We start from the raw sequence: 12,053 nt of genomic DNA on the forward strand, positions 1-12,053 counted from the left end.
AAACTTTTCATATTTAAAACATTTCAAAACATTTCATATTTTGCCATAACAATGGATTTGATATCATTAATAGCATCTAATATACTGTTAACAAGAGCAAGCTAGTACAGTTCAAGACTTTTACAAAGACATTTTTGAGTTTTGCAAAATATTGTCAATTATTGTAACCAAAAAAATCCCCCAAAATATTGATATTATTTTTTGTTAATATCGCACACCCCTACCAGACACATTGGCATTTTTCTGTCACTATGCGTGAACTATCAGAGTCCCAGCTGGTCATAGAATACCTGGAGTCTTGTAGATCTTGTGAGAGGTGACAGACAGGGAAAATTACAACAATTGATTAATTGTCTTGGGAATTTAGCAAATCTTAGAGAATTTTACTAATGGTTAATGTTACAGGAATTTATCAGAATGTATTTTCCAACGTTCCTCAGACATTCATTGTATCAGGTTTTGATTTTCAGATTTTGCAGTGGAAAGCAGATTGAGAAAAAAAATTTTTGGTCATGGAGTTACAGAGAGTTTGTGTGGGAGAGCCATGGCCAAGTAGAAAAGACCATAGTGGGGAATTGATATGTGCTGAGCGTCTTTTGTCTTGATCTGTCAGAGTGCAGACACCACCACTTTAGATTATTGAGATGCCTGTCTGAGTGAATCAGGCTCTGTCGGTCTACTGTATATGTGTTTCATTATGGTAGATTGACTGTTCTCTAATGGACACCATTAGTTTATTAGATGAGCTGTCTAATCTATGCTGCGGGCAGGATGCACCCAGCCTAGACATTCCCAGCAGTTTACGTATCTGCAGGGCTTTTTCAGTGTCTACTGGCAAATGCATTCTGATTGCATTGATACACAAATGGAAATATATGCAGTAATGATGATGAATGCAACGTTTTGAAATCCGTTGCCCTCTCTGTCCGTTGCTCAGGTGTTTGGGTCACAGATGGCTTGACAGCAGTAATAACATGAGCAGTCGTCACTTTTTATTAGACATGCAGCTTTTTTTCCCCTTTTTTCATAGGATTTGACACTGCTTTCATGCGAGAAATCATAGAAATCTACCAAATGTGACATTCAGATTGTCCATCTTAATGTCTGAACTAATATTGTCAAAGGAAAATGTGGGCAAAACTCAAGTTGTTCAACGTTGGAAAAAAATAATCTTAACTTAATGAGTGAATGGAGTGTCCAAGTGCCCCTACTATCTTGATTGGCCTGTTTCCATTTGAATAGCCTACAACATTATCATTTACATGTGAATATTTTACCCCTCAGCTAGGGGCTTGGGGGGGTCCACTGCCACGTTTCATATTCTTGTTATACTGCCAGAAATGTACACTCCATGTCAAGTCGCGCAGTTTCTGGCAGTCCTGTGCTGCATACAGGTTCTTGTGAACAGCTGTTAACCTGCACCTCCACAGCAATAGACAGTGACGCTGACAGCTGCCCCACTTTTCATGCTGTGGTTCACGCTCTGACACTCATACACTGTTGGATGTCATCGGTCTGTGATGTTTAGTTTACTTTGTTGGTGTACCCACTCTGCCTAAACCTAAACCTCAGCTGGTGATTTGCTGTTTTTCCCACAAAAGCCTTTGACAAACCTGTAAAAAGGGGCATCAACTTGTCTTAGTGAGTGAGCAATAGCTATCCACCTAGCTCCTGAACACCCCTTATTCAAAATGAAATGTCTTGTGGCTGCATTGCACTCTGGTCTGTTTTCGGTAGAGATATGAATATCTCTGTCTGACGTTCTTGGTTTTTCACAAACCTGACCTTTAGCGCTGGTGTTTAGATAGCTGGAAAAACTCCGATGTAGCTCCAAACTCCAATGTGCTTGAAATAATTGGACATGACACCATGTGTGTAAAGAGTGTTGGTCTTTTAGGATGGATGATGACATTGTTTAAACTTCCTTTTAGACTTTGAAATGTGAAACTGTTTTCAGGTGTTTTTGCTCAGCGTCCAATGCAAATATCCACTGCTTCCCAATTGCCTCAGCAAACTTTAATTTTGAAGTGCTGGGTAGTACAGTTACCTGGCCGTCCACATGGTGGTGGAGTATCCTCATTAATTGCTCTGTTCTCTCCTGGGTTGCTAATCCACAATACTGGATTTGTGTCTCTCTGTTCACTTCCGTAGTGTGGCAAAACAGGTCCTAAAATAACACTTATGGCACATAATAAACTGGAACAAAACTAATTATGCCAATATAAAAAAAAAAAAAAACAAGAAGTCCTGGTGCCCTTTTTGTGTGATTAGTAATTTGTGAAAGTACTATCAGGTTGTTTCTTCCTGACGCAAAGTTACTTTGCAGACGTAGATGCTACCTGCTGTATCTACTTTCCAATTCAAATAGGAAAATGACATAAGGGCAGTTTAATCTCCTCACAAAGGGGCACTGGGACTTGTTGTTTTTGATAGTGGTGAATGTAAATACAGAAATAAGGTATTGTAATTGTTATACGGTATTATTAGCAGCTCAGGGGAGAACAGAGCAATTGATGTGGATATTTCACCACCATGGGGACTAAAATAACCCCCAAGTAACTATACAATCCAACATTCAACCAAAATTAAATTTTACTGTATTGATTTGAGAAAGGGAGGGAGCCACCCTGTCCCCAATTGCAGATATCCAGAACTTTTTTTAAAATACAGCTGTTCACTTCTCCTAACCTCTGTGCCCTATGCTCTCTATCCAAACTTGGGAACAGCTGAAGAAACAAAGGAGAGAGCTTTGAGGAGAGCAATCGATGAAGGTTTGCTGAAGCTTCGTCGTAGTGTAGCTCTTACCAGGGTATCTGCAGGTCCACACCAATTCTATAAACATTGTAAATTATCTCAATTTAATGCCTTAAAGTAAATATAGCTGTCAGATTAATGATCATTTTCTTTACATTGCATGTCAGTCCAATATGCATCCTAAAAGCTTTCGGCCTTGTTCCCACCTGGTATTAACATCCATCCTGAGAAATCCGAACACAAGCTGACTCAACAGCAACAATGCATCAACAATGACCATAAACTCTGTCGGGTTAAAAAAGTATTAAATGCCCAACAGTTTGTGCCAAAGACACCTGCATATACCCTGTTGCTTGCTCCTGCCAAACTGTTACACAGCTTGTATATATGGCTATAAAGCTTAAGCTAAATACAGAACAGCACAGGACATGGATTAAGTCCACTAATAATTAATGCGCAACTAATTATTTATTTCACTGCATCTAATATGTATTTTTGTAATTGATTCACAGACAGCTGCTACTTTAGCTGCAGTAGTAGAGCTCAGACACTTAAGATAATTTTGTGAACATTTTTTATTGAAAAAGATTTTCCTGTTTTTATGTGCATTTTTGTGTTTGGTCGGCTTTGTCATTGTGCTTAAGTCTTTAATGATATAAACTTTTTCAGTTTTGATTAAAACAGTGTGAAAGGGGGTGCCCTGGTGGCCCATCTAGTAATGTGCATACCGCATATAGTTATTGCAGCGGCCCAGGTTCAATTTTGTCTTGGGCCCTTTGTCCATGCATCCCCCCCTCTCTGTCTTGGCTCTCTACTGTCACTCTCCAATAAAGTAGAAATGCCAAAAAATCTTTAAAATGTGTGTCAGAGCTGATAATGCAATAAAAGTTGTGTAATGTAATAACTGAATAACTGAAGTTTTAATAAAATGTCCAAGTGAAGACGTCAAAAATGTAAGCAAATTACCAGTTATTGTAAAATCTGGTGATTGTAATATATGTGTAAAAATCGACAAGTTTTATTAAATCTGTGACTCACTTATGAAGATTTTTTTTTTCCATTTTTTAAAAGTTACTGCATTATCTGTCAGTTATTGCCTTATCAATTGCCACACAGTGCTGTATCATGCTGTGACTTCTGGATGAAGTGACAGTGTCTTTGTGCCCTTTGTAGAGTTCATGGTCCCTCCAGTCGTGGGGAGTGGTGATGGTTACAGCCACCCTCCTCCCCTGTCCAGGCTGCTGTCCCCCCAAGCCATACCAGGACAGTCATCTGTCGGCCAGGTGTCCCACTTCCAGACGTCACCCCTACTGCACCCGCTGGTGGGCCAGCACATTCTGTCTGTCAGGCAATTCAGCAAGGAGCAGGTACACCAACACAGAGCACATGACAGGGTTACATCAGCTCATTGGTTTGCTGATTTTAGCCTTTTCTTAACTCTACACGAAACTGAAATCTGCAGTTTCTTGCGTTGATTTGTTACCTTGAGTTTTAATTAAGACTTCCACGGCTTAAAAAGAAGTAGCATTCTTATGCAGTTTGACACATGGATGATTTTACCCAAGATTTTTATCCAGGCCTTACTACATATGCTAGTGCACACATAAAAAATACCCAGAAATCAAAACAATAGTGATCAAATCTATAGTGATCAAATCCTATTAGTTTTCAAAGAGCACATGCACACCTGTCTCTTCTCAGTTTGACCACTCACTTGAAATATGATTTGATGCACACAATTTCAGGCTTTTTTGATTATATGTGTGGTTGTTTCAGATGTCCCATCTTTTCAACGTTGCTCACACTCTACGTTTGCTGGTCCAGAAGGAAAGAAGCCTAGACATATTAAAGGTGGGTCAGAAGTGATGATTGTTCAATGATGCACACAACTGCATGTGTATTTGTGAGTGTTGTTAGCCTGTTGTTGATGTACTTTATTTTTCCCCTTAAAGTATATTAAGCTCAGAAGTTGTAACATCTACATAATCAAACTTGATTATGTGAAATTTCACCCGCTACTAAACACTAAAAATATCCCAAACAACCAGGTGGTGCTTAACAAAAATCTTTATGTTTACTGGAGTCCACTGGACATACTGGTGTGCATTTCTGAGAGAGCATACATGAATTTGGGCCATGAGCACACCCAAATTCTCACACCACACAAAATCTGGTGGAAATCCAATCTTTTTTTTTTTTTTTTTTTTTTTTTTTTTTAATGATTGGATGAAGATTAGCGTGAATTAAGTCCTTAACAGTGCTGCTCAGCACTCTGTAGCCTCACAGGCAGAGGGTTGTGGGATTGATTCCATGTCCTTTCTATAAGGAGTTTGTAAGTTCTCCTGGGTTTCCTCCCACGCTCAGGTGGGATTGGATGTTCTGAATTGTGAATAAATGAGTGCCTATCTTTGTTAGCGCTGCAATGGACTGAAAAACTCCTGCCTCCTGTGCTCCTGCCCTCCACTCATTACTATCTGCTATCCACCTAATACACCTTTTTCCCAGGGCCCATTTACACATACACGGGAATTTATAAAAACAGAGACATTTCCCTTCGTTTGTGCCCTTCTTTTGCACGCAAATGGCAAATTCGCCTCTGAAAACGATTGTTTCTAAAAACTCCGGCCAGAGTGGAGATTTAGGAAAACTGCCGTTTTGCGTTTGCATGTTAACTGAGAAAAAGAGTTTTAGACAGCCGACGTCACATTATGTGCCATCTGCCATTCTCCTTCCTACACTGCCGCCCATAGCCTTGGCGTAGTTATGGTGGTGCTCGACGGCGTATTTATGCGGGTTGATGTAAACGAAAACTATGCTGTGTGCATGATGTTATTTTGGAAAACAGAGGGAGTGAAATATTCGTTTCTCAAAATACCTGTGTATGGGTAAACGTAGCCTTAGTCGCTATTTTGACATGAAATAGCAGTAAACACAGGTGTTACCAATGACATTAATTGCAGTTCAGTCCCATTCAGGTATACCAGCCTTTCCAGTGAGCCAGCATGAACAATATCAGGACCCTGGCTAAATACAACAGAAACCTTCATTAATGCCATTAGTAACACCTGTGTTTAGCTGCTATTTCATGTCAAATTGGCTGCTGTGGATAAGGTCCATTATAGAAGCAGCTACAGTGTCACCTGTGCAACCCCTGCAAGTAAGAATCAGCCATGATGCCAGATCATGGCTATAATTACCCTAAAAGTGGTGCAGTGTCTCACCTGACTCTCTCTTTAAACCGTTTTTGACTGTCCAGGGGAAAGTAATGGCGTCCATGTTCTATGAAGTCAGTACTCGTACCAGCAGCTCCTTTGCAGCGGCCATGCAGCGGCTGGGCGGCTCAGTGGTCCACTTCAGTGAGTCCACCTCCTCCACTCAGAAAGGAGAATCACTGGCAGACTCTGTCCAGACCATGAGCTGCTATGCCGATGTCCTTGTACTCAGACATCCCACACCTGGGGCTGTAGAGGTGGGTATCAGATTTAACATGGTGTTCTCTGTAATTTTTTTCTATTTTCTGTAAATTCTGTCTCTTTGACAAACAACATTTACACAATTAGGTTGATTTTTGACTGTAAGTGCAAAAAAAAGATGACTAGGAACATGGGGTGCCTCCAAGAACGTGTCACAAAAATTGCTAATGGATAAAGTGGTACTAGTCTGTTAGTTGTAATCACAATGCTTCACTATTGTCAGAGCAGAGCAATTCCTTTATCTTGCATTAGTATGACTCATCTTCCCTTCTGGCATCCAGAATGCATCGCGTCATTGCCGTAAGCCGGTGATCAATGCTGGAGACGGAGTAGGGGAGCACCCAACCCAGGCCCTGCTGGATGTCTTCACCATCAGAGAGGAGCTGGGGACAGTCAACGGCATGACGGTGAGGGACAGCACAGGACCTTTGGGCATAACTCCTGTGAACCTAGAGAGCTCTAATGTCGCTCTGACATCACTGTGCTGTTTTCTTCACGAGGAGCTTGCTATTAAAGTAACACACCAATACCTTATCAAAACTTGTGCATATAATGGACAAGACCTACACCAACAATCACATCCATTGTCTTCAAATCTCACTTTCTCCAGTGAGGTTATATTGTTGCTTTACATTTAGTCATTATTTGAATACGATGGTTGCTAGACTTATAGTGGCTTGGCAATTTTCAGATACAGCCATCAAACCATTGGGCTTGAATTTCTAAACTGTATTGCTGAACCAGTGTTGGGATTTTACCACTGTCAGTCTGCCACATGATATATTTGTATAAATAATATAATCTTCCTTGATATTGTCCTTTGTTGTCTCTGTCAGATAACTATGGTTGGTGATCTGAAACATGGCCGTACAGTCCACTCCCTGGCCAAGCTGCTGACTCAGTATCGCATCACTCTGCGCTATGTGGCCCCCAGGAACCTTCACATGCCAGCTGAGATTATCGACTACGTTGCCTCCAAGGGCATCAAGCAGGTAGGGGCTGAGAGTTCAGGAGAAGACCACAGGCTAAATTGTAGGTGTTATTACATAGACTGTAGAGGGCAAAGAAAATAACAGCAACACTTCTGAATCAAATGAATAAGTATCTTATAAAGAGTAGAACAGCTTCAGTCCTCATTGTCCTGCTGTCATACTGTATCCTCAACTGTCTATGGGGTAGTGGACCTTTGGAAGCCTAACTCTCATTCAGATTCAAAGCTCAAGGTAACTTTATCTCCAAGGGGCAGTTTGGTTCACAGCCAACAGTAAAAAATAGATATCAAACAAAGCAATAAATACAACAACAAATACCAACACAAATTTCATATTACCAGTTTGAATTTACCATTGCTGATAACAGCATGAATTAATGACCTTGTAAACCTATTTGTTCTGCATGGTGGCAGATTGGCTCTGCGCCCTGATGGTAGCAGCATGAATTCTGACCACAAGAGATGGCACAGATCAACCAAGATTGATTGGTCTTTTTTCAGGGACCTGACCTTATGCGGGTCATGGAGCTCACTCACGGGTGTACCAGCAATTTTGCTGCACACCTTCACAATACCTTAGTATGTTTTATCTGCTTAACAGAAAGAGACCCATGCCAGCAGATAAAAGAGAGAGTAAGAAAAGATTTGTTAAAACAAGAGCAGGACATTTTCATAAAAAGTGTCAAGCTTACGATAAATGTGCATGTGCTGATGTGCTTTTTTTGCACACAGCATCAGCCTGGGCCTCAAAGCACAGTTTGATGTCCATTACAGTGCCAAGGTATTTGTACTGCTGCACCAGTTAAACTGCCTGATTGTCGATAACTACAGGTTGGGATGACAGTGAGATCTTTTCTCAAATCCAATACACATCTCCTTTGCCTTTGCCACATTAATGTTTAAAAAGGATGATTTACACCAGTCCCTGAAATCACTCAGCAAATCAGTCCAGCATTAATGATGTGAATGCTCTTCAACCTGTCTGCTAAAACGTGGGGCAGGATGCAGATGCAAGGGAGTTTGCCCCCTCAAGATGTTTACCATGTTTAAAAGCTAATGGTGCATCCTGTCTGTGGGGTAGTGGACCTTTGGATACCTGCCTCTCATTGAGGTGCAGTTGAGGAGTGGAAGCTTCCTTTGGCTGTTTCCAAACATAAACCTAATCCTAGTAGTTTTGGATTGAAGCTGTTTCCCCAAGAATGCTGTTTTTGTATGTATGAAAAAGCTGCTGAAATGGAGATTTATACAGTGGATCTTCACTAAAAACAAGGCAAGAACTAATAGAACATGCATTCATACTTAAATCTTGAATGCCTCATTAGATTAAGGGCTTCTCCTGTGTAATTGACTTTACAATAAGTAATCAAACAAACCATCCTATCAGAGGTGGAAGAGACTGACTGTCATCAGATTTTATATTGCCAATAAAATGGATACATAGTTCAAAAACCTTTGAGAATGACTTGGTTTTGAAAACTGTATAGGTCCATTGATGAGGATCTGTATTTGAACGTGGTTGCAGGAGGAGTTTGAGAGTATCGAGGAAGCCCTGCCTGAGACTGATGTCCTCTACATGACCAGGATTCAGAAGGAGAGGTTTGCGTCTGAGGAGGAGTACAAGGCTGTAAGCAACCATGTTTCTATTTTCACCTGCTTTTAGTCAGTCTCTGCACATAAATATGAGTTGAGGATTTACTTCAGATAGTGTTTTTACTCTGGATTGTCAAATATGATAAAACAATGACAGTTATCTATATAGGATCCTTACTTTTGGTGCAGATAAAAACTGATGGAGTGGAGGGTAAATCCACCTAGTTTATGAAGCTTTTTTGCAGAATAGTTGATTGGATAATTATGCTGACATTCATTTTTACCTCTCAAATTCATACTAAACTTCATAGTAAGTTAGATCAAACCGTATGAATTTAATGAGGGTGGAGGTATTGAAGAAGCAGATATGAATGTTGAGTTTTTGTTAAGGCCTGTGTTAATCTCATGACACTCACTGGATCATCTTAGTTGTTCCTCCTTTTTAAGTACTGCAGCATCTCTGGATAGTATTTGCAAATAGAGAAAAACACTTATTGATAATCATGACTTTGGTGTGGATTTGAATGTAGGGTCAAAATGTATGCACAAGTGTTTTCCGAAAAGAGAAACAGTTTTTTTGTTTTTGTGCTTCATCCTCAGTGCTTCGGCCAGTTCATCCTCACCCCTCATATCATGACCTCAGCCAAAAGGAAGATGGTGGTCATGCATCCACTGCCAAGAGTCAATGAAATCAGGTAAGGTGGTGTTGTGTGTTAGAGCTGTCACCTTTTTAAACAAATCCAGTTTTAATGAGTTTGGGCTAAGCTGCTGTTTGTTAGAATTAGTTTCAACACCAACATAACCCTAAACCTTTACCTTGACACACTGGATAAAATTACAATTAGTGGTACTCCTCCTCCTACAGTTATGAGTACTATTACTAATACCAGTAGTAATGATAATGTTAGTTATAATACATAATTATTTTTTGTGTTGAATCCGATCAAAATGTCTCATTTGAATAAATAGCAAGTAAGGGCTGTAGCACTGATTAGCTGTACAAGTAGTCAGCCAAACAGACTGAACCAGAATATATTTTTGAATTAAGAAAAATATCAGCACTATATATAAGCAAATCAGTATCAGTCTAACCCAGTTAGGAGTAGAGGAGAAAACTTGTGCTGTCATGGAATGAATATATCTATCTATCTATCTATCTGTCTATCTATCTATTTTTACTAAGAAGAAGCAAATATCTAAATATAATAGTATTTTATGTATCTGTTACTATTTTTCATACTGCATGCAAACTGTTTTTGGTATATTTTTATATCATATTTCTATAGTTTTGCCATTGTTATGATATATTCTTCTGCAATTTTGTATACCTTAACTGGAACTTCATATTGTAAGCATCTTTAGACATTATAATTGTGAGTTATGGTTAATATCCCCAATTTGGCTTACTGCTGTTACTATTTGTTATTGTAGCCATCCAGGAGGGATCGTTTTAAACAAAATAATTAAATCAGATCTTCAAAGTCACTACATTTTTCATATTTCCCTTTTTAAACTATATCAACCAACAGCATTTGTGAATCCGTGCGTCAGCCATAACTAGTTATGTTTATCTTCTTCGTGTGTGTGTGTGTGTGTGTGTGTGTGTGTGTGTGTGTGTGTGTGTGTGTGTGCGCACATCTCGTCCAGTATGGAGGTGGACACAGACCCACGAGCAGCTTACTTCCGCCAGGCAGAGAACGGCATGTACATTCGAATGGCTCTGCTGGCCACTGTACTGGGCAGATAGAGCTGCAGCTCCTCCACGAGGTTAACCGTTGGTTTTCTACAGTGTCTGCGGGTCCTCTTAAGTTTGAAAATGTCTTGGATAATGGCATTGGTTAATAGTTTTTTTCTTCTTCTAAATTGAGTCTTAAAAATCTTAAACTGTCGTGGTATTGTGTAGTGTGACATATAGGTCCAGGTCTGTAGATGCTTTTTCTTTTCAAGCTTATTTCAGTGTCAAAATTAATGTTACATTGCTTTAAAACTGTTATTAAAATGTCTTAAAACTTGTAGACATGCTACAAGAACGGACCAGACAATTCACATTCCTACATCCTATTTTTTCATTTTATCTAATTGAGCCACTGTGTTGGGGATCAAGAACCTTGGATCAGCACTCCTACTTGAGGAGCTTGGCAAGGCACTTTGTCAGGAGAAAGGTGGAGACACTGACGTCACCGTAACACACCAGTGGTATGATGTGTTTGTAGTGATCATTTAAAACATCGAACAGTATGTAAATCTGTTGGTACCTGTGCACAAGCAGTCACTGCAGCCACCTGGATTTGCTGCAAAGCCAGCGTCCCCTCTTCCACCAAGCTCTCAGAAAGCTCCTGTACCTTTTTAAAGGGACAAATAGTTTGTTTGAAAGGGAGAAAACAGAAATCGTCTAACACACCCGTCATGTAAACGGCTACTATTTTTGTTTGTTCACTCTGCAAGCAACCTAGTTGATGAATTGTTCTATACTGACCGATTGTGGATGGTCACAGGAGGCTCTGTTTGCATGTATGTAGTGGACTGGTGCAGCTACAAAATCATTGCTGTTCATAACTTTACATTGTTTTATTGTTAAATAGGGGACAAGGGAACAAGGAGGTGCAGAAATCTGATTGGCTGACAATCTGACTATAAAAGTTGAGGTAGCTCAGGTATGCAGGTAATAAATGGATTTCTGGTGACTTGTTGATGGTGCTGCTCCCAGTGTGAACATAAGATAATATATGGCTTATGGTCACATCACTTTGGTGGAACAAGAGAAGTTCGGTGCATACAATATATGCAAGATAAGAGTGTCTCTTATCAAATGTGCATGAAGGGAATGTTTGAAAAAGATTGTAAATTGTCACCCACGATGAAAGACAGAATGTAGCTGCTTACCTGCGGTCTCATGTGGAATCAAATTGCTTTGCAGAATTACTCAAAAATTGCCTTGTCGTTTGAAGCAGATTTGTGCAATGTGTCCTCTAATGTGCCCTCTTTAACATTTCAAAGCCATGTACGTTAACATTTTAAGAATTCCTCTGTTGCCTTGTCATTCCATTAAATGTGTCACTGTTTCACTTGATATTCTCTATAGGTTTTCTGTTTTGTAAGAATAAATTGCACTAACTCAGCTTGTGGTTTCATATACTATAGCCGTTTCTAAACAAACTTTTTATCCAAGAGGGAATTGATGTGAGTAAAGTGGTATTGGATGACTATTTTGTGGACAAATAAATAAAAAACCCAACCCTTTCTCA

At 39.7% G+C, this 12,053-nt stretch overlaps 1 protein-coding gene across 2 annotated transcripts in view; it reads left to right on the forward strand.

Annotated features, from left to right (window-relative positions):
- cad (carbamoyl-phosphate synthetase 2, aspartate transcarbamylase, and dihydroorotase) overlaps nucleotides 1-12,053 on the forward strand; it is a 48,048-nt gene extending 35,995 nt beyond the window's left edge. Inside the window, exons 37-45 of one of the 2 annotated variants that reach the window (XM_030046935.1) lie at nucleotides 2,727-2,771; nucleotides 3,928-4,121; nucleotides 4,531-4,605; nucleotides 6,011-6,223; nucleotides 6,509-6,634; nucleotides 7,064-7,219; nucleotides 8,741-8,842; nucleotides 9,409-9,503; nucleotides 10,456-12,053. In XM_030046935.1, coding sequence (XP_029902795.1) covers nucleotides 2,727-2,771; nucleotides 3,928-4,121; nucleotides 4,531-4,605; nucleotides 6,011-6,223; nucleotides 6,509-6,634; nucleotides 7,064-7,219; nucleotides 8,741-8,842; nucleotides 9,409-9,503; nucleotides 10,456-10,555 — 1,106 coding nt within the window. In that variant the 3' untranslated portion in view covers nucleotides 10,556-12,053. The remainder of the gene's footprint in view (nucleotides 1-2,726; nucleotides 2,772-3,927; nucleotides 4,122-4,530; nucleotides 4,606-6,010; nucleotides 6,224-6,508; nucleotides 6,635-7,063; nucleotides 7,220-8,740; nucleotides 8,843-9,408; nucleotides 9,504-10,455) is intronic. The other variant, XM_030046936.1, reaches the window with a different exon arrangement.

This window comes from Myripristis murdjan, chromosome 24, assembly GCF_902150065.1.
Source record: "Myripristis murdjan chromosome 24, fMyrMur1.1, whole genome shotgun sequence".
Taxonomy (NCBI): Eukaryota; Metazoa; Chordata; class Actinopteri; order Holocentriformes; family Holocentridae; genus Myripristis; species Myripristis murdjan.